Source organism: Thermobia domestica, unplaced genomic scaffold (genome assembly GCF_964235325.1).
Source record: "Thermobia domestica unplaced genomic scaffold, izTheDome1.hap1.1 HAP1_SCAFFOLD_246, whole genome shotgun sequence".
Lineage (NCBI taxonomy): Eukaryota > Metazoa > Arthropoda > Insecta > Zygentoma > Lepismatidae > Thermobia > Thermobia domestica.
The window spans coordinates 196948-220190 of record NW_027655965.1 but is presented as its reverse complement, the minus strand read 5'-3'; the positions used below and the strand labels follow the sequence as shown (position 1 = coordinate 220190).

The window sequence follows — 23243 nt, the reverse complement described above, 5'->3', positions numbered from 1 at the left end:
ATCTTCCTCTCCCCAAGAACTAAAATAAATTAAAAAATTGCTATTACTTGTTAATCTTGTACAAAGGACGCAATTAAAGTCCCAGTGTAATACCCCGTCACATTTAGATTTTCCCCTGGAAGAAAACCAGTTATTATTGTTTCTTGATTTATCAGTCTCACCTACATAAACATACGAATAGAATTACAGGACAGGACATGTTTAGATTGCTTGCAAGTGACATCTAACTATATTTCTCATCAAATGTGTCACAGATGAAAATTTCCGTTTGTACTGCCTCTATTTTCTGGTACATATGTTTCATTTATGTTATTTTGCTAAAATTCGTTACTAAACAAGTACAGACTACGCCTGTGTGCCTGACAAAACGTAAATGTACTGGATAATTATTTCTTCACTTTCTTCCAGAAAAAAAGTAACCCATCTCATGTCGGCTAACAAAAGGAGGTAGCGGACCAAAGATAGCCGTTGTTTACCTAAGGTCGTTACACAGCAGGGGTTTCATTCAGTCAGAGGGAAAATAAAAAATAATTTAAGGTTTCTACATTTGTTTTGAACTGCAATATACTTCTTCCTTTTATTTTAAGAACCATTTCCTTCTCATTTGTCTGCATCAGAAAAAAATGCAAAAAAATCACTAGAATGTGCCTATTTACCCAAAGTACGTACTAGATCACTAGTTCAATAGTAAAATCACTAAATCTAGTACGAAATCATAAATGTGGCATCCCTGGGTTGGAGCAAAAGTATGGTTGGAGTAAAAACTAGTCCGTATTTCTACTGCGTTCTGTTGTTGAATTCACAGAAATGTTCAAAAACAAATTCAAGAAGTAAAACACGATCCTACAAAAGACTGTTTACTTGCTCACTGGTTTTCGTATTGTGAACTGAAACTCCAAGTGCGCAGTCATGTTGAATACTTCTGTCCCTTTCTACTTTACAACTTGAGGTGGGATGAAGGTCAGGATAGATCTAGTGATATACCGCTAAAGGAAGTGCTTCAGTACAGAGTCGGAAGCGGTATGTATTGTTTATACTACTTACAACGTTACCCTCCACATAAAAAATAAATTCACCCTTTCTCCCTTCCCTTTTTCGAATACAATGAACCGACTATTTTGCTGAAGAAAGATGCTAAAAGAAAATTGAAACATCTGTGTCTAAACTTTCTTTGAAGCGCAGTCTTTTGTATTTGTAAGGTTTTGCGAGTGTTTTCGAGATAGCCAAATCTTTTACCATGGACTCCTGCTGCGAACTGACCGTGAGTAAACACCCGATCTCGCTGTGCGCAATTTCTCTCGCACACGTGAAATGGGTTTGTTGTTTCCAAAACAAATAGGAAGTTACCTTGTGCTTTTGCATTTCTGCACGCACACAGGTACCATTGTTGTTTTAATGATCAGAAGAAATATCAAAACCATCCGATATATATGATACGAAACAGCTAACAGAGGGAGGCAAAGATAAAAGTAGGCCTATACCAAGTTTTCCGCGTGGTACCATTACGGAGAATAAATATTTGATAAAGTCACGTAGATGCGCTTAAACCTATTCCATCTGTCCTTATAACTTTTCTGGTCTCATCAATTTCTCAGGAGAATACGTACAACATATGTCCAAATTCCATATATACTCTTTCTAAACTAATGAGTAAACTCATTAAGAACACCAACTGATATCAATAAACAGAAAAGAAAACATTACTTTATACTTCTATCATTTGGTACACATCTCTATGAAGCACAGCTTGTTTCTTTTCGAAATAGCTCCTTCGTGTCACAGCTGTGGTTAGTTTTGTTTTGTGATAGGATGAAAGAGAGAAATGCAACATTTGCTTCGCGGTGAAGTTATATATATTATTAAGATGAGCGGTGATAAGCGAGGTTTAACAAAGAGTGCCTTTCGGATGCACAATTTAACGGGTAGTTGCAGTCCGTGTTGAGAATCGAACCAAAGCTATATAAGACATGTTATGACAAATCCAAAAGGTGTGTTGTATCGGTGCAGTACCAGTTTTGCACGTTTTTTAAAATGTTCCAAAACCCAAAGAATAATCTTTAATTTCTGATATTTTAGTCGTCACAAATTACAATTTTATAATGTAGTCAATGTTTATAATTACTGGGCAGTTGGGCGTTTAAACTAATGACATCATAATAAAGTCAAAACCATAATTTTGAGTTGAATTGATTCTGAGTTTAACGTCCCGTTCAGCAGCGAGGCTATGTGAGACATGGACCTACTGACTAACGTGGAGTCCGAACCACATGAACTCCCACCGGGAATCGAGCCCAAGTTTCCCACGCCAAAGGCAAGTATGCTAACCGTTAGCCACGAAGGAGCTCCACCATAATTTTAGTGGGCGTTAAGAAATATCTCGCCAGTGCTTTTGCAATAAATAAAATTTTATAAGTATTAAAGAATAGTGGTAAGAGATTTTATAATAGCTCTTTTATTTATGAGATATGAGTATTTTGAAAAAAAAAAACTAAAGAATAGGTTGGCGGAACCACAAAAGACTTTCTTATAAATACATACGCACCTTACTCACCTTTTATAATTGCCATGCTTACGTTCTCCATAAAAACAGAAATTCTCTTTTAGTGATACTTTACACAAGATCATGAAGTGGGTTGAAATTTAATTAAAGGCAAAATACAATACAATAATCCACAAATATTCCCTCAAGTGAGTTTAAAGATTTCTAAACACTAGTGCGAAACCGGGCTCTGCCGTTGCGATCGATTTACAGGTCTTGAGACGAAAGTAAGAAGGGACTTACGCACAGAGTAAGTAAAAACAATTGATATGCCTGTAACTTTCCCCCAAATGGGTGTATCTTAAAACTGACCTCACCATTATTTTTCTAATTAAATTCTAGCCCGAAATTATGTATCATATTACCCTATTCCGATTTTGAAAACTTGACCTTAATTCAAAATGGTGGATTTCAAGATGGCTGCCATCAAGGTCATATCTACCATACGACTTCCCCCCAGGATTTATATGTATCCACATGGTTTTTCTTCATTAACGCTCCGTTTACAAAGGGTAGTAAGGGACTTCTGTAGTAATCTCTAATAACCACATCACAACTCTTAAAAGTTATTAAAAAAAAATAGAAAACATGCACCATGGCAAAAATTTGTCATCACAAGTAATGATGCATACATGCCTTCTATCAGCAAAAAAGTTTCATTGAAATTGGAGCCGGACATTTGAGTGATGTCCCTTGTGGGATGTGATTGAACGTGACGTCAGAGCACATCGCTCCCCTTCCCGGAATTTACGGGAATTAGGTGACCTGAGTGAGCACATGTGGTGCCAGCTCTCTCCAGCGACCTATCAAGGATCATTGCGTGTATACCAAGACGTGTCGCCGTTTCTATCCATGCCAAAAGTCGACATACTGACAATTAGGTAGGTAGTCATGATGGTCTGGCTGATGTGTGCGTATATTTTAACTCGTACATTTTGTCTCGACTCGAATTTCGAGACGTCTCGACTCGAATTCGAGTCGAGTCGAGACAGAGACTGTCGAGTCGAGACACGAGTCGAGGCAGAAACATATTTTCGAGTCGAGACACGAGTCGAGACAACATTTTCTCGAGACGAGTCGAGACAGGCTTAAATCTCGACTCGACTCGACTCGAATGCATCCCTAGTACAAAACCTCGCGGCGACAACCTCGCGGACCAAAACCTCGCCTGGTCAAAACCTCGCCGCCTAAAACCTCGCGGCCCAAAATCTCGCCAGGCCGAAACCTCGCCTTGCCAAAACCTCGCGGTCCTGATCTCTGGACACAGAATCTCGCTAGGTCTAAACTACGCGGGACGTAATCTTGCCTCGGAAGAAATGTCGTCAGTATAAAACCTCGCCATGACGATTTCTTTGATGTAGAATGCTCTATATATTGCTATATGTATATATTTTGTAATAACAGATAATTGCATTAAAATAACGAGAAGAAAATATTCTAACACGTGCATTGAAAATCTGTATATATAAGAATGAAAATTACTATGTTTCTGACATTATACCTCTTGAGCCACCCGACAGATCTCGATCAATTTTTCAACATAGATAGAGTTCGGACCTGGGATGTCTTTTGTAATTTCACGTTGACGGCATAATGAATTGGAGGGGGAGATATATAAAAATAAATAAAACTTAATAACTCTTGAACCAAGAGACCAATCTCGATCGAATTTGCCAGACGGATCAGGTTACCGCCTGGGATGGTTTTTATCATTTTACTTTGACGGAAAGGCGGAGAGAAAGGGGGAAACATAGAAATACATAAAAAATAAATTGGCTGTGTTTGTGACTCAATAACTCTTGAACCACCCGACCTGTCTCGATCAAATCTATTATATAAAAGAGAACGCACAAATCCTTTGTTAGCTCATCACGCTAATACGGCTGAACCAATTTCTTTCATTTTTGGGGGGTTATTAGGATTTGGACCCTAGATGGTTTTTATCATATCACTTTAATTTTTAATTACCAGTGTCTTGAGATAATTGACCATTCAAGTGTCCATAACGTACAAATCCTTTGTTAGTTCATCATAGGTATAAAAATAAACGTATTTATATGCAACCCGCATGACCGTGTCACTCGGCGGGTTAACATAAATGACAGGCGATATAATGTTAACATTTACTGCAATCTACTATGGTTTTTATCATATCACTTGAAAGCGAAAAAGTAAAAATTATCTAAGTAACAAAGTTTATTGCGTTCCGGGGTGACCGCAGCGAAGCGGGGCGGGTTAACATAAATGACAGGCGATATAATGTTAACATTTACTGCAATCTTCTATGGTTTTTATCATATCACTTGAAAGCGAAAAAGTAAAAATTATCTAAGTAACAACGTTTATTGCGTTCCGGGGTGACCGCAGCGAAGCGGGGTGAACGCTGCTAGTTTTCAATATAGATAGAACTTGAGCCTTGGATTGTTTTTATTTCACTTTGACGGTGACCTTAGGAAATTCTAACAAAAACAAATAATATTTATGTAAGTATGAAATAATATGTGAGTTTTTACGTCCCTCGATTATGTCCTGTAGGTTAAAAGAGACGTAGATGATCAGGATGAAGGAAATGATGGAATGAAGAAAGTGGGAAAAAACGGGAATACCCCAAGAAAGCTCCCACACGAGATGTTTTGTGTATTATTATTATTATTATTATTATTATTATTATTATTATTATTATTATTATTATTTGTAATATGGAATTGCATATTAAGAAATTCATTGGGTAAATTTTAAGGAAAGGTTTCATTACGCAAATTTTTGGCCAAGCAAGATTTTGGCTCACGGGGTTTTGGGTGGCGAGATTTTGTCCACGCGAGGTTTTGGCCCGGCGATATTTTAGCCCGCGATGTTTCGGACGGCGAGGTTTTGGCAACGCGAGGTTTCGGCCTGGCGAGATTTTGTCCCGCGAGGTTTTGGGCGGCGAGGTTTTGGCCACGCGAGATTTTAGGAGGTGAGGTTTTGACCACGCGAGGTTTTGGGCGGCGATGTTTCGGCCGCAAGATTCTGTCCGTATCCCGTTTGTGGTGGACAACATCGTGTCTGTGTGTTTCCTCGGGGGTACTCCAGTTTCCCCCACATTCTCATTTTACAACTTCTTTCATCATCATTCAGTTGACTAAATCATCCGTCTCCCTTAGCATAATAGGCATAGTCGTTGGAAAGTAAACTGAAAGATTTCCTTTTCATTTACTATTATTGCTTTTTTAAAGAATTCCCAAACTTAAGAAGTGGGCCTATGTACCTCTCTCAATACTTAAGAGGGATGCATTAATGTATCCATATCTTATGAGAGGGAATCGATCGCTATCCTCACCCATGTAACCACATAAGGTAATAAAACCTCATGAAAGAACATAAAATATAGAAAAAACCCTCCGAAATTTACATTTTTTTGCAAATTTATACCCATAATAGGCAACGAGATAGACCACTCAAATATACAGCAGCACATACTCCTGTTCTACACTACTATACCAAATTTTTGAAATTGATAATTTCCAAAATTGAAGCAGGTTGTCTTATGTACCCCTTCCAAACTTTACGGGGAGGGTCAAGGTACCCCTGCGAAAATCAAGAGGGTATTGACTATTATGATGTAATACCACGTGATCATTTCATATGACGTTTCTCAGCCAATGAGAGAAAACTTAGGCCAAAAATGAAATGAAATGAAATCTTTGAGTTTTACGTCCCACGCTTATGCCGGTTAGGCTAATGGAGACGGTGATGATGAGTGATGAATGAAATGGTGGAATGAAGAAAGTGGGAGGAAACGGGAGAACCCCGAGAAAACCCACGCACACGGTGTTTGTCCACCACAAAGTTCACTTGGCGGGGGCTGGGATCGAACCCGGGACCCCAAGCACCAGAGGTGAACGCTCTACCACTGAGCCACCGCGGTCCCAAACTTAGGCCAAGTCACTCCAATACTATTAGCATAGTTTTAAAGTAAATCATAGTTTCACGCTGTGAAGCAAAACTTATTGTTACTATTGTTATCTCGAAAACCATGCATAAGAATTGATCTTTAAAGATATAATTTTGTGAAGCTTGGAGTGGCCTCTTCATTGATATATTTCTCATGTTTTGAGAACATTGTAGTTTAACAAATAGCCTAGTACAGTTGAAGAGTCAATCTAATTTTGGGCATATATTTCAGTAACTATACTGTGCTATATCTTCTTTGCTTCATGAAAATGTAACGAAATCTTTCAATTTAACGTCCCACCATATGCCCGTTAGGCTAAGGGAGACGGGTGATTAGGGCAAGTGAATGATGATGGAAAGATGGATGGAATGTAAATGTGGGAGGAAATGGGAGTCCAGAGAAAACCCACGGACACTATGTTATTCACCACAACCTTACTTGGCCAGGGAGTCGAAGGAAGGGTTCCATGCATCAGAGGCAAGCGCTCTACCATTGAGCTACCACACCCGACTACTCGCCTCGTAAGGAGAACTTTGATAAGGTTACACTTCAAAATCAGTTTCACTTTAATAGATGGCGTTGTTAGCAGCATCAATTTTTATGTTTATGGAAAAATTCGTTTTCCTCGATTGTCTCAAAAACTACGCATAAGGATGCCCATATCATTTGGTTGTTCATCTCAATGAAATGTGTCTCATTCACTGGATACATTAGTTTCTGTGATACGCTTAAATGGTATTGTAAAAATAATGAATACTCACCACCAGCTTAAGCACATCATCAGGAACATTCCTTGAGCTGTTGCACAAGGCGTGTGCTGAAGAATGTGAGAATATTACTGGAGCTCTCGTGACCTCAAGGGCGTCCCTCATTGTATGAACCGACACGTGAGAAAGATCGACCAGCATCCCCAAGCGATTCATCTCTTCCACTACAGTCTGGAAAAGAAAGAGACAAAATAAATTAATTTTTCACTGGGTGCGAGAGGTTGCATTTATAGTTCTACGCAAAAATACTATGTGTTCTTCTAGAACCTCAGGGAAACTCTAATTGAAACGAATCTTCTTTTATTCGGCATGACGTTCAATTATATATATATATATATATATATATATATATATATATATATATATGTGTGTGTGTGTGTGTGTGTGGTGTCTGAGAGAGAGAGAGGACGTGTTTGCATGTGCGCTAGTGAAAACGACCCGCTCAGGAAGTTTACGTTAACATGAATAGCAAATGAGTAGCTCATTTTTCTAAAGGTGAACAGGCCTCCGAGGAAATTCTAGAATAGACCAGTGGTTCACAACGTGAGCGTTAACGCTCCCCAGGGGGGCGCTGCAATAACAAGAGGTGATAAACTATTTAGCGGGCGTTCCAGATTTCATAACCTGTTAAAGGCATTTTTCTCATTATAATTATTAGACATGCCTGTAAAACGAAAAGTAGATCTAATATTCGAAAATAACTTTCAAATTCGTGATCAGCACCACAAAATGAATAAGAATTAGTTGATTTTGTTCAATTTACATTTTCGTTGTTGAACAGTGTTATTGGTCGAAAGTCATTACAAATTTTACAAATTGACAAAAGTTTAGAGTATTTTGCAAATTGTAGTGATTATTACTACTGTTCAATCAGCAATTAAAGATTTAATGATTTTGGGGAATAGCCACTTAATAAAACTTGAGTTAATATGAATTTCGTAATGATGGAAGGTATGCAGTCAATATTAAAAAAAAAAAAAATACGGTTATTACAGCTTTTAACACTTTCGATCCCAAGCCCGAGTCAGACTCGGGTTGGCTGTTTATTCCAAAACGCCGAAGTCCGAGTCCAACTCGTTTTTTGAGTAATAGCCCCTATCGGCCGTGTTAAATGCTTACTGACAAGGCAGGGTACCCAGGTGTAACAGCCCGATTGTGATAAGATCGCACAGACATAAAAAACATCGAAAAAGAAGCGACACGTATTTTTTTTTATATCGGCCAACAAGCACATTGAAAGGGTCAAATAGAGGCGTAAAAATGGGGTCAAAATGAGATTATGTGGAATATAGAGAGAACGAGAAGAGATATCGGAAAAGTTTAAATGTACGTAATACTAACCATAGTCGACGCAATTCAATGAGGTAGAACGCACCCACGAGAAGAGAGCAAAACATCCGAAAATGGACCAATCAAGTGTACAACATTGTCACAATGTGTTACGGAAATGAGCAAAAAGGGTGATGAGGAGCAGGAAGAAAGAAGAAACGAAAACATAAAATACGTGTTTTTCCTTTGGGTGCATATGTTGACCGTATGCGAAAGAGACGCAGATTTATCTCAATGTACGAAGATGGGATAACACGCAGGAAGGATGCAAACGCCGTGCATATAGACAGCCAGAGAGACAGCACTGCGCGGTGGGTTGCATATATCACGTAATGAGAACAACGATGAGATGGATGTTCTAAACAAAAATGTGTGTAGGCAGTAGTAATACAAAAACAAGCTTGTTACTATTACTGTTATGTTCTACGCATATTTTCGTAGTGATATAATGTTGATACTCATGTGTGGTACTGCTATTAATGTTGCTGTTTATCTTACGTATGTGGACCACCTGCTATTACATTCTACTGTGCTATGAATTTTTGTTCCCATTATCCAATATATGCAACCCACTGCGCAGTACTGTTTCGCTGGCTGCCTATACGAACGGCGTTTGTATCCTATCTGCGTGTTATCCCATCTTCGTGCATTGAGATAAATCTGTTTTTTTTTTTTTTTTCGCATATGGGTGATGTATGCACCCAAAGCAAAAACACGTATTTTCTGTTTTCGTTTCTTCTTTCTTCCTGCTCCTTGTCACCCTTTTCGCTCTTTTCCGTAACACATTGTGACAATGTTGTACACGTGATTGGTCCATTTCCGGATGTTTTGCTCTCTTCTCATGGGTGCGTTCTACCTCATTGAATTGCATCGACCATGGGTAGTATTTCGTACATTCAAACTTTTCCGATATCTCTTCTCGTTCTCGCTATATTCCACATAATATCATTTTGACCCCATTTTTATGCCCCTATTTGACCCTTTCAGTGTGCTTGTTGGCCGATATAAAAAAATACGTGTCGCTTCTTTTTCAATATTCTTTATGTCTGTGCAATCTTATCACAATCGGTGTGTTACACCTGGGTACCCTGCCTTGTGAGACTCAGTTCTTGAAGAAATACTATTAACCTGACATCCAGCGAAGAGTAAACGAAATTTTGCATCTTGATTGTTGTGATTAACTTTCTTCGTTTGACTGCAACACGCTCGATAATATATTAGAATATTTTGTTTCGAAAACTATTTAATTTTATAGAAGTTGTCTTGTGTGAAAGAAGTAAAATGAATATAGAAGAAATATCAAAGATTTTAGAAGAGCTCAATTTTGATCCCGTTGGAAGGTGAAATTGACGATTCAGATTTAGATCCTGATTTCGAAATTTAAAAAGTAGGTGAGTACCTGAGCAGTTCCGTGCTGTGGAAAATCATACGACGGCACCCTCCTCCCCGTACATATGAGCAGTGTTGCTAACCAATTTTTCGAAAAATCAGGAAAATTCTTATCCAAAATGCAGGAAATATCCAGGAGATACAACTTAATATCTAAAGATGTTAATTAGGATGATTATTTTTTTTTTTTTTTTTTTACAAAGCAAACAGTGAACCCATCAATGATTATACTTACCAACAAAAGGCTTATCATCTTTATCTGCGTACATGTCAACATTGACTCGGCTGGTCAGAGAGTGATTCACAGGGGATCCTACCATGAGTTGTTAGAAGTGAAACTTCTTGTGTGCAACAATCCTTGCAAAGTTTGGGTATAAAGTCTGTCTGTTTCGCTTTCATCAAATTTATGTTTGAAAACACTTTTTCTACAGTGACGCTTAAGGAAGGCAGAGCAAAGACATAACAAATGGGGATAAATTGGGAAATATTAAACTGGTTAGACTATCTAATAAGCGTCAGAGGCGTCATTTAGCGAGGGCGGGGAGGGGCAATTGCCCTCCCTGAGTTGGAGATTTTTTATTGATTTTATCAATAGAATAATAGTGAATCAATGAAATGTGCGAAATTTTACTTGTATCAAAGGGTCTAATCCCCCTAAGCAAAATCTGAAATGACGCTCCTGACAAGCATACAAAAATCTTGAACAGAAATATCATTTTCAGTTTACAAATCTGTGTTTCGCAATAACCGTCATTCTGTGTCTACTTGTTGCAATTTACTCTATTCTATAACATTAGGAAAGTCAGTTACGAGAGGAGCAATTGATTGTGCCGATTTCTTTATCTCATTTGATGGGCTAATCATCTCCAAATGTTTCATGACGGTATCATGAAGCGTATCTCTCTCTCTCTCGAGTCGAGTCGAGTTGAGTTTAACGTTCCGTTCGACAGCAAGGCTATGTGAGACGTGGACCTACTGATTAACGTTGAATCCGAACCACATACGGTCCCACCGGGAATTCAACCCGGTTATTCCACGCCAAAATCATGTACGCTAACCGCTTAGCCACGGAGGAGCTCATATCTCTTTCGAATTTGATGTACTGCTTTAATATATAATTCAAGACACCTGAGTTAAAAATCTTGCAGTCCATAATTTGGGAGATTTCTTGATGCCATGGAAAGGGAAACTTTTGCTGCAAAGTACATTTCATCTGTAGATAAAAACTCTTTTTGGTTTCTGAAGTGTACATTTTCTAAGAGCTTTTGGATGATGCGCAAAACCAGTAGTTTTTAACACTTTTTAAAGAAAAATCAGTAGACCAGGAGATAACTTGAAAAACCAGGAAATCTCCTAAAATATCAGGAGACCTGGCAACACAGCATATGAGTGAAGTGGACAGACCAGTCGCAAAGCGCCACCATAGTTGGCGGGAAGCGAGAAAATTTTCAAAAATAAACACTGTTTTTCCTTGATTTTGAGCCCTTTTTATTACTTTTTTCTTCCATCTTATATACAGATATCTTTCATTTCTTCTCCCGAATCCTCACAATAATGGAACTCAGCGGTCAGTTCCCGCACATTTCCAGCTCCTTATTACACACCATTGTCACTGTTCGCACTTCATACGCAGCGAGAGTATTATTTTTCCATTGTAATTATTTTTTTCGTCTGTTCAAAAAGTACATATTTCAAAGAGCAGTGTAGCGAACTACCTCTTCTTACATCACTAAATTATATATTATAATAAAATCTAAAGTCCAAAAAACCTGTTTGCAATGTTTTTAGTGCGTGTATTAATATTTAGCAATGTGCTATATATATATATATATATATATATATATATATATATATATATATATATATATATATATATATATATATATATATAAAGGCATAAAAACCATAGGATATTGGAATAAATAAGGTCAGACTAGCCCAGGATCGAAAGTGTTAAAAATGGCAGTCAAAGAAATACACGTCGGACCCTTTTTTTGACGAGTGAGGAGGCAAGCTATATCAAAATAAAATAATTTCGTTTTATAAACATGCCTTTCAGTAGGGAGGGGGGGAAGAGTGTATAGGAAAAGATGACTAACGCAAGACAAATTATACTGTAGATAAAGATTTCCTTTCACTACATATACCATATATATACAGGCGGTTCAAAACAACACCGACAACGTTTAGGAGGTGATTCCTCACATCAAGATAAGACAAAAAGTATAGACCAACCTGAGTGCACAAATGCTTCCTTTCGGAGTTATAGGCTGCCGAAAATATGAAGAAAAAACTTTAAAGACCCATAGCTCCAAAACTATGGGACCTACCGTAGTCGGGTCAAGACTTCACTTAGGAACTAGTATGTGCGCTATCCAAAAATCCATGTTTCAGAATCCTGCAATGCTCACACATTTTTTATAGAGGGAGTTAGTGAGTACTTCAAATTATATGTCTGTAGCCGAACTTCCTCTATAAATTTGTTGAATGAGTACCTTAAGATTCTGAAACATGTGCTTTTGGATATCACACATATTAGTTCCTAAATGAAGTCTTGACCCGACTGCGGCAGAATCCATAGTACTGGAGCTGTGGTCTTTTAAAGGTCATTTTTTAAAAATGTTTTCGACAACCTATAACCCCGAAAGGAAGCATTTGTGCACCCAGGTTGGTCTATGCTTTTTGTCTGATCTTGGTGTGAGGAAACACCTCCCAGTCGTTGTAGGTGTTGTTTTGAAACACCCTGTATATATTGTGGTTAGCGTACAGTAGCCTACATTACCGACGGAAGCTTATGTGGTTCCGATTCCACGTTAAACTGTAGGTCCATGTATAGCCTCGTAATGAAAGGGTTGCTAAACTAAAAATGAACGTAAGTATCTAGAATTAGTAGTATTGTCCACAGACAAGAAATACAACAGGGTGTCTCGTCTCGTCTCGTAGAGTTTTAAAGAAGTGTTTCCTCTTCGTTGTATTCTCGAAAAGTATTGCACATCTCGTCTCTAAAATTGCCTCGTCTCGTTCTGTAAATTTGCATACACAGTTTATGCTCTCATTGTTTACATAATTTCATCTTGAAGTATTCGAAACTCTTCCGTGTATCAAGAGGTCCACGAGAGGTCTGTTATAAAAACGTTCAAACAAAATCCATTACAATTGGAGTATATTTTGTAATGAATTACGAATTTTTAAACATTGACAAATATTCTACATTGTGTTGGTATAATTACTTTATGAATTTATAGTTTGTATACAATAAACCATTTGGAATCTATGACTTGAGTGTACTAGTGATGCCTACGTGTCATCAGAAAAGTCTCATTCCGATTCTCGACTCGAAAACAAGACAATAATTATCACGTTCTCAGCTCGTCTCAAATTTTAAAAGGTCGTTTCCTTGACTTGAAGCGAGCCAGTCGCCGAGTCATTGTCGTACAGTTTCATACAACTCGAAGTGTTGCCCGGCAAGTGCATATCCCAATGAGGCGAACAGATGGTAATCGGACGGGGCCAAATCTGGTGAGTAAGCCGCATGCGCTAGTATTTCCCAACCGAACTCCTTGATGGTATCCGTGACCCGTTTTGCTGTATGTGAGGAGGCATTGTCGTGGAGCAGAATGACTTTATGTTGCCTTTTTGCATATTCCGGTCTTTGGTCACGTATGGCTTGGTGTAATGCGATCGTTTGCTGTTGGTAGCGATCCGTGTTAACGGTTTCACCAGGTTGTAATAGTTCATAATAGATGACATCCTTTTGATCCCACCACACGCAGAACATTCTCTTTTTGCCAAACCGATTTGGCCTGGCAGTGGATTTCGATGGTTCGCCTGGATTCACCCATGATTTACGACGCTTGGGATTTTGCAAATATATCCACTTTTCATCCCCTGTAACTATCCGATGGAGAAATGACATGCGTTGATATCTGGCGAGCAGCATCTGACAAATGATTCTTCGATTCTCTTGCTGTCTTTCGGTCAGCACATGTGAGGCCCATTTGCCCATTTTCCGAGTCTTCCCCATACCTTGAAGACGAAGAGATACTGCTTTCTGCGTCACATTTAATTGTTCCGCAAGTTCTTGTTGAGTCTGAGTATCGTCTTCATCCAATAACGCTTGCAAGCCCTTGTCTTGAAACTTTCTCGCTGGTTTCCCACGCGCCTCGTTTCGCACATCAAAATCACCACTTTTGAACTTCTTAAACCACTCGAAGCACTGAGTTTTCCCAAGAGCATGCGCACCGTATGCTTCGACAAGCATTCTATGCAGTTTTCTTCAAATGAAAGCAAAACACCAATGCTGTCCGCAAATCATAGTTCGTAGGCACAAAACTCGACATGTTTGAGGTTGTAGCAAAATCTATCGATGCATTCAACTTGGTTACTGCGTGTTGCCACACTTCGTCAATTGTGAGAGGCAGACGCTGGCGCTGCACAAGCGGTCTTACGGTGTTTCAACTGACGCGAACACCATCTATTGGGAAATTCCGGTTTCATACTTCTACACCTGGTATCACACGGGATTCGGTTTTCTCCCACATAATTTTGTTTTAAAATTCTTGTTATACACAAATATAATACACAAAGTTACTATAATTCTACTCCGAAAACTAATACAAAGTTCTCTATGTAAGCACAGATGTCCCACGGCGCAGGCAGCCAAGAGAAGGATACCCAAGAGCTCCATGCATTCTTAGTGGTAATGATTTAGTAATTCACACTGCTCGAGGCAAGCAAAGAGAGGTTGAGTTCCAGCAGAGCTCCAGGCAAGCTAAGCGGGCAAGGAAACGGCAGTCATCCAGGCAAGCTAGGTGCTTATGGTTAGGATCTCTCAGAGCTCCATGCAAGCTAAGAGAGCAAGGATGACAAGCCAAAACTTATGTCAATGAAGGTCTTAATCGTGTTTTATACTTTCTTGTGAATAGTGGTGATGCTAGTGTTCCTCTTGATGATGATGATGATGATGCCTGTCGTTTGCTTGCTTGTAGTAGTTGTACTAAGAGAACACATGTTGCTGATTACAAATATAGACCATGTGTAGAATATTACACAGTATATAATCGACACACCTTTCTTAATAGTGAACGATCATGCTAATAGTTGTCGCTATATGCACTATATCTTGGAAGCTGATAGATGTCTCTAGTTTGCAGGCAAAATAATTAGCATATTTTAAACTATTGTGACTATTTAATTGCAAAATAAAATGTGTTCTGTTTGAATTTGATTATTTCAAAATACCGTAACCATATTAGTATTTCTATAACTGCTTGTTACTTGGTGAGTAGATTCAAAAGATAAATAAAACAAAGTAAATATTAACTAAAACTAAGCAAATAAATAACTTTCATGAATGTAAACCATAGTCCAAGTTTTTAATTAAACGTGTTTCTTGTGCATGACACATGATACCACAAAGTAAACTAAGGAGAAGAAAGATATAAAGACTGATCCAGTTTCAACAGGACTAGTAATGGACAAAATGATTCATTTTGGTGAATTGATTCATTTACTCTAATTCACTAAAATGATTCGATTATTTGATTCGTTCATATGAATTGTTTAGACGTTAACGCATTCCTTTCGCGCACGTGCATTTGCAGAAGCAACACTACCAAGTCTCTCATTCCCACACAAGCTGGCAATTTGTGATGTGATTCACAGTTCATTTCAATCATGGCAAGTAATTCAGTGAAAAGTATAAATGATTCATTAGAAGAATCGATTCATTTGTGGAAAGAATGATAATTCATTTCATTCTTACCATGATTCGTTCATAATGATCGAATCGTTCATGATCGACACAGCACTCAATACGACAGTTACTAATTAGAGAATCTAATAAAATAGGGAAAATAGAGTATGGTGGCCATATTTATAAAATGAAAATCCGTGACGCTACTAAATTATGAGAACCTTTGTAACTCTTAAAATGAAAAGAAGTGTTATATACTAATTTACTTTCTTCCATTACATAGAGTTGTTCAAGTATTACGTAATCACATTTTTAGTCATTTTAGTAGAGCTTTTCCCAGTGGTGGGTCTAGAAGGTGAAAACTGGGCGGGGGCAGCCGAACCCCAGACTATGGTAGGTAAATCATGAGTTTACTATAAACTTTCAAGAATTTATAAATAACAACTTCAATTATTTTTGTCATTCAAAAAACTGGTGGGGCTTAGGCCCCCCGGCCCCCGTGCCATATCCGCCACTGGTTTTTCCTCCCTAGTTAAGCAAACGTAAGATGATTTACCACCTCCCCTGGTAAGCAATTTTTTTTAATTCCTCAGGATCTGTTATATTTCGTGGCTTGCAGTCTGTTTTTAGCTCATTCAAGTGGAGTCCTAGAAGGTGCAACGGAAGCGCGTAACCATTGTTGCGAAAAGGAAGTCTGCAGCAAATAATTAAAAAAAATACGGTTTCCCCTATCTCATACGCTATTTTTTAAACAAATACTACAAATATTTTCATTATTGTCTGTTCAGTTTTATTAATTAAAGCAATATATTTTTCTTCTTGAATAATTAGCAGAAAATTACCAAAAACAACGGTCAGGGATTATTGATTATAATATTTCAGAAGAAAGGTGCAGATTGAAACAGAGTAGCCCTACTAAAGATAACAATAAGATTGAGAAGTAAAACCTTTTGTCCCTAGCCCAATGAAACGAATGCTTCGTTTATGTCAAAATAGTTAAACCGTGAATTTAATTAAATCCATGTTTTATGTATTCAAGTTTTTTTTCCAACTTTTGAATTGCCATACTCAGAAGTTGAAGAGAATTATTATATACGTAATCATCTGACAAAAAAAAAAAAAAAAAAAAAAAAAAACTTGAATGTTCCCTTCCTTTATTCGCTGAAATTCGGGAAATATTTTCGGGACGCAGATATCGATTCCGTAACGGTCCTGGATTTTGCGGGACGAATGGCAACTCTAAAATAGAGACATCATCTTGTGGTAAGATGTGTCATATGGGATTGAACCCTGGTCTTTTGCAACAAAAGCGAAATGACTAACCATTTCCAGAGAAAAGATTTCATTAATGTGTTGGCAAATCTATAATGGTAGTTTCTTTTCCATATCGCTAGAGAGATGACACATTTATAAGGCTTAATTACACTTTTAGCTTCTATATCGTTAGAGAAACCGTAACATTGTTTTGTAAGCATGGCACTTCGACAACGCTGATGTCAGAGAGAATAGAGAATCGGATATAAAGACAAGGGATTTGTTTCAGTTAATTAGCAAATCATCCGTCTAATTGTAACGAAACCTTCGCTTGCTGCGCTAGTAATACGTTAGCTTAATCTCAATGGTTATCGATTCCCTGTCAACAGCTCACCTTCCTATCAACATTTGCTTATCCTCTTTCTCAGCGTCCCTTTTGCAGCTCTGTATTTAATGACGGATAATTCCCCAGCTAAGGGATACAGCATAATGGAATTCCCTCATCATAATGAGTTGAAACTTTATAACAAACTGTGATCATTAGAAGTAAATACGATATTTTTATGTTCTCCAAAATATTGAATGTTCTCCCATGGGGATCTTTTTGACGGATGTGTGTCACAGTAGTTCTTTGAATATTATACGTTGATGCGCTTTTCTAATTCAGTAAAAAAAAAAAAAAAAAAAAATCAATACAGAGTACAAATTTGTTAGATATTAATGACTTGTGATGTAGGTCGAGTAAATTTCCAGTGGCTAGGTAGATAGAAAATGGGTATTTACCCATTCAAAAAGTGTGTATCTAACGAAAATGTAATATTTATAAAATTCTTAGCATTGTTAGTCATTCTCGTGGTTTCTTCTTTATTTTATTTGTTTCATGAAATACAGTAAACTCACGATTATCCGGCTTGTGAATATCCAGCCCAGGAATAGCAATCTAATCTATTAATATTGAGGAATTTTTCAAAACATGTAAGTTTTTACTTTTTTCTTACTATTGTGAAGGTATCGTGTCTTACACGATGAATTATGTGTAATAATATCAATAATAACAACATTTTGGATTTATTATATTTTGAACTTAAAGTCTGCGAAAGCGATTAACGTTATTTATTTTAAATCATGAACACAAAATTCTCATAATCAGATCCATGTCAAAGTTATAGCTGGGGCTCGGAAGTTGAGGAAAAATCCTCTCTTTTTACGAGTGCCCAAAGACGAGGCTTAACATAAGATATGTTTATTTTGGGTCATTGTAGACAAGAAAATGGTGGATTTTATTTGTCCTTTTTTGCGTTTTTCGACTTTTTTTTGTTTATTGTCTTTTTTAAAGCTTTTCATAGGTCTTAACGTCTTTTTTTTTTGCACTTCATCTTTCGACAATAAATTTACTGGCCATTAACTCGAACTACCACCACCTCCTAAACATATTTTCTTCAGTAAAGAAAATTCCAATGATAAGACATTCTTCAAGGACTGGACTGGTAAGACCAGATCTGCAACAATCACAAGTCAGATAAGGAGGCATAACAATGTCCTCCAGCAAGGGGAAGTGAGGGTAGGGAAGTTTTCTTACTTTAGTTTGTACTTCAGTTTGTAGAAGGACAGACCGTTAACCTACCAGAAGCTTGTATTTCTTGAGCTTGTATTACATATTCATTAAATATGTAGTTCTAATTACATTGGGTCTTATTTTTAAGTCCTGTTTTCTAGCTTTCCGGTCCTTTTTTTCAGATAGTTTTAGGTCTTTTTGCAGGTCCTTTTAAGACAATTTTTAGGTTTCCAACTTCCGAGCCCTTGTTATAACATTTTCTATATCTTTTGAGCGCAGCTAACTGTTCAATTACATTGCAGGCAACAAAGAATTTCCATTTTGTGTTGACTTGTTTCTCTATGTATATTTCTTAATTAATAAACTTGCAGGTTGTTTCCTTTGTCCACGTTCCAACAATCACCTTAATTGACGTCAATCTACATTCTTTGCGTTTTCATCATGCATGTGGTAATTCATTGCAACTGAGATGAGAATGGCTGAAACCGCTGAACAAAAACGACGGATAGCTGACGAAAAGGAGGAGCTGGAGACAAGAGAAACGATCTCAAACATGTCGACACCCGGATCACGATTCTTCATTTTAAAGTCTAATTTTTACCCATGCACAATAAAGGTAACATTTACATTTACGTTCTTTGGTATTCAACAAGAATGGCATGACATCCAGAAAAGCGTCCGCATTTTAGTTAAGTTCACCGCCGCTGAAACACGAGTTTTTCTCTGCATCCACGCCGGAGTTCTAGTCTAGCCATCTGGCGGTTCATGGTGAGCATGTACCTGAAGGAGGACAACAGTACGCCTAAGGATTCATCATTGGAGAATCAACGAGAATACCACTCAAGTGTTGTGTAGATTGTTTCTATTAAAAACGTATCTTTACTCTCTTTCATCCTCTTTTCATCCCTATCACATCACATTCTGTTTCGAGATAGAAATTGTTCTGTTTTATTCTTTACTGCAACCCAGGTCACGAATCCCTTATTTTGCTCTACCAAATTCCTATTTACAAAATCCTTGGGCTGCTTGTCAGTTCCGAATCACATGCATCCTAAATTTTGTTATTGCCATTCTGAGCTACTAGAACTGGCAAGACTACGCTACACACTACCACTTTTTCACATTTGTGTAACCATTTATCAAAGAACACTAACGTAAGTTTAAATATATATATTAAGAATTAGGTCTATGTTTTATGTTAATCTTTTATTTATTTTAAAATTGTATGTATGTTCAATTTACATCATTTTATTTTTTTATACATTTAAAACTGACATTATAAAGCGTTATCTTAAAATACGCAGAGTGTATTTAGTTTATCTATTTAACTTCCTTTTCCTGTAATAAATATTTGAAACGTACAGCAGTGTACACAACACACATCTATGAAGTACGACCGAAGAGTCGGAGAATGTAGGAGGGAGTTTTGGTATAAAAATTGTGTTCTTAATGATGTGTGACATATACGGCCTTTTTGTTTTCCGGGCTGTCCATCCGCCATAATAGGCCAAGTAGTCGAGAGTTTACTGTAGTTCCAAATATGGCAGAGCTGATACTTTACACTGAAATTCATAGCAGGTCATAGTTTTATAGAGATCTTAAAACTTTTTAGTGATCATAGAAAACTCATTTCACTTGAGATTCTTTCAAAGTTAGTAAACAGAAGTATCTTAGTATACTGTAATATCCTTTGGTTCTCTTTTTCATCTTCTTTTATTTTGGAAGCAGCGCCGTAATTTAGATTTTTTTTTTTGGCGGGGAAGCATTAATACGCGTATTTGGACCCCCCTAGAAAAAGTTGTTTTTCTAAATTTTGGACCCATCTTTCTCTTACTCTTTATGGGTCCACCAGAGCCTGTGGGCCCTTCCGCACGGCAAGGTCTACTATGGCGGGCCGTTAGTTACGCCTCTGGACCCGTTCCATAAATGACAAATTAAGGAGATAATATTGACAAATCTTAAAGCCATACGAATAAATATTATTTCTAGGGTCCCTAATAGTAGACATATTTTACTGAAACGGGCCCACGACTCATTTTTGAATTATTAACCTTTTGTGTGCGGTTTTGTTTATGTAATGTAGTGAACCTATTCGATGCTTCATTTATAATTTCATGTTCGTATCGTATATGGAGTAAGAAAATTTTGTCTTAAAATGGACCCCCCCTCGAGCGGCGGGCAGCTTCCATGGGGGCAGTTGCCCCCCACAAGTTACGGCCCTGTTTGGAGGTGCAAGGTGGCTCAGTAATAGCGAGCTAACCTCTGTGCATGGGATCCCTGATTCGATTCCCGACCAAATAAGTTTGTAGTGGACAATATTGTGTCCGTGGGTTCTCTCGTTTCCTCCCACATTCTCATTCGACCAATTTTTCCATCATCATTCACTTGCCTTAATCGTCGACTCCGTTAGTCTAACGGAGCATAATCGTGAGACGTTAAACTGAAAGATTCTCGTTTTTTTCACTTTGCTTTGTTTGAGGCCGTAGAATATCAATCGATAAAGAAATTACTTGGAAGTGTAATTAATAGTGTGGTAAAACACAGAGATGTAGCCAGTAGGTTTATCTAGGTGGGGTCAGCCGTAATGTATAAAGCCAAAAAAAAAAAAAAGTGTTACAACTAGTGATTTTGAATTCTGAGAAAACCGGAAAATTTTGGTTTCCGTTGAAAACTAAAGGCATTTTTTTAAAGCTTTTTTTTTTCACATTATGTTCTTTTTTTTCAGCAGTAGTATTATCTTCTGAGCTGCTTCTCGTGCTTTCTTTCTTAAAATACTTTAGAAAAGACATACTCGCATTTTCCTGTGCACAAGATAAACAAACTTTTCGGTGTGGATTACTGAAAAACCACTGTTGCCAAACAACAGAAGTTTTTCTATTTCAAAGGGATTTGGTACATCACTGTTTTAAAAGTAACTTCAGTGGTCACGTTTCTGTTCACGATACAAATTCTTATATTGGCATAGATTGACAATTATTTTAAAATAGGCCTATATAAAATATTTTCATGCTTCATATTGAACATGATCCGCACAGGAGCACTAGATCAATCGATTGTAGCAAATGTGGCAGCAAGCTCTGCATTTGGTCATTCCTTACACGGAAGATATACCGTATTATTTTTCGATCAGTAAGGATCATTAAATTATTAATTATATGTAAAATTTGTTATTTTCAAATGAGTGAAGCGGGGTAGTCTTATTATAATGTTTTAAAAGCTGGTCATTTGGTGGGGCTAAAAAAAAATTGGGGGGCCTGGCCTCAATGAGCCCCCCAGTGTCTACATCCCTGGTAAAACAACAAATCATACCAAATCACTTGCAAACAATATTTATAGAAATTGCGAGGCAAAAAAGGTTGGAATTTTGTGATATCAACTAGGATACACGGTGGCAAGACACTTAAACTACTTTAAATTTCTTCTTCAAGAAATCCGTGGTTTAACCACTCGCTTTCGAGTGAAGAATCATCACAACTTTAGAACCTATGAAGACACCTCTTGATGATGACTTCTGCGCACGTAGTCTATAAAATAAATAAAATAGCCATTTTGTAACTCGAAGTGGATTTCATTAATTGTTCCGAGTTAAATGAGCTCCAGATAAACATCGTTCACTCAAAATTTCTGAATCTTCCCCTATTTCGGACAAAACGTACGAAAACAGAAGAACAATGTATAAAGGCTGATTTACACCAAGGGTATGACAAACATTGTGTGACAGTAAAGTTGTGTATTCTTTAACCAACCCTCGTATTCACAAGAGGAATTCTTGGAACTAGCGCCTAGCCAGTCGAAATTCGCAGAAGAGCGAAACCATGGAATTTTTCTACCCAGAAGGTGCCTCTTTTCTTCAGACATTTCAGCACCTCTCGCCGAACCGTATTTGAGAAGGTATTTTCTTGTTCCTTCACTCACACCTACGCAGTCTGCTGTCCAAAATATTGATATGTTCAATTATCAGTAGTTGATTGATAGTCAGTGAATTGTCCAATGTCTATGTGTTAGTTACTCAATTAAGAGACATATAATTTCCCTAAGTGTGTTTAACTGGCTAATATATTTAATAATAATGTATAATTTTGTAGGAACTATATCCTAGTAACATTTGTATTAATCCGCTCTCTTTGTCTACAGAAAAGCGTTGAGACAAAGTGCGAGCAGTGAGACTTTGAAGCTCAAAAGTTCAACTTGTCATTCCTTGCGACTCTCACTCAATATAATTTTGTAAATCTTGTGGTGCAACGTATAAAGATAGAAAAATTATCAATAGGTTTTAAAATGAAAAAGTGTAGTTTTAAAGTTTAAATCTGCAATATACATCAAACATTAAATGTATTTAAATCATCCCATACTCAAAATGTAATGAAGGGGTTGCCAGCCAACTAAGTGAGAAAGACGGGTAGTGCGTCAGTAGTACTCAAAAGACCACGACAAACATGTGAAAACCATAACTGTCAATTGTAATTTCTTCTACACATTTCTAACTAGTCTAGTGTGAGAAAAAAACTATGGGCAAGTGATAAGCTATCCGAAGTGTGAAAACTGTAGCACAGAGAAGAAATTTGGGATTGTGCACCACGGAACGATAAATTGATTATTTCTGCATTTTCACATAATCGATTTCGTTTTACTTACGCGACGCAAATAACGTAACGCGACCGTCTAAGCGCGACCGTAGTTATGGCCCAGCGAGTAAACTATCCATATAATACATGGTTATTGTGTAAAATTTAAGTGTTGTCTGTGAAAGTGAAATATTAATAATAAATCGATATCTAAAT

At 37.4% G+C, this 23243-nt stretch overlaps 1 protein-coding gene across 1 annotated transcript in view; it reads right to left on the bottom strand.

Moving 5' to 3' along the window:
* LOC145676621 (dipeptidase 1-like) overlaps positions 1 to 23243 on the bottom strand; it is a gene marked incomplete at its 5' end in the record, with an annotated part of 261116 nt that overhangs the window by 42077 nt on the left and 195796 nt on the right. Inside the window, one exon of the mRNA XM_081747455.1 lies at positions 7235 to 7411. Within this exon, the coding sequence (XP_081603581.1) occupies positions 7235 to 7411 (177 nt within the window). The remainder of the gene's footprint in view (positions 1 to 7234; positions 7412 to 23243) is intronic.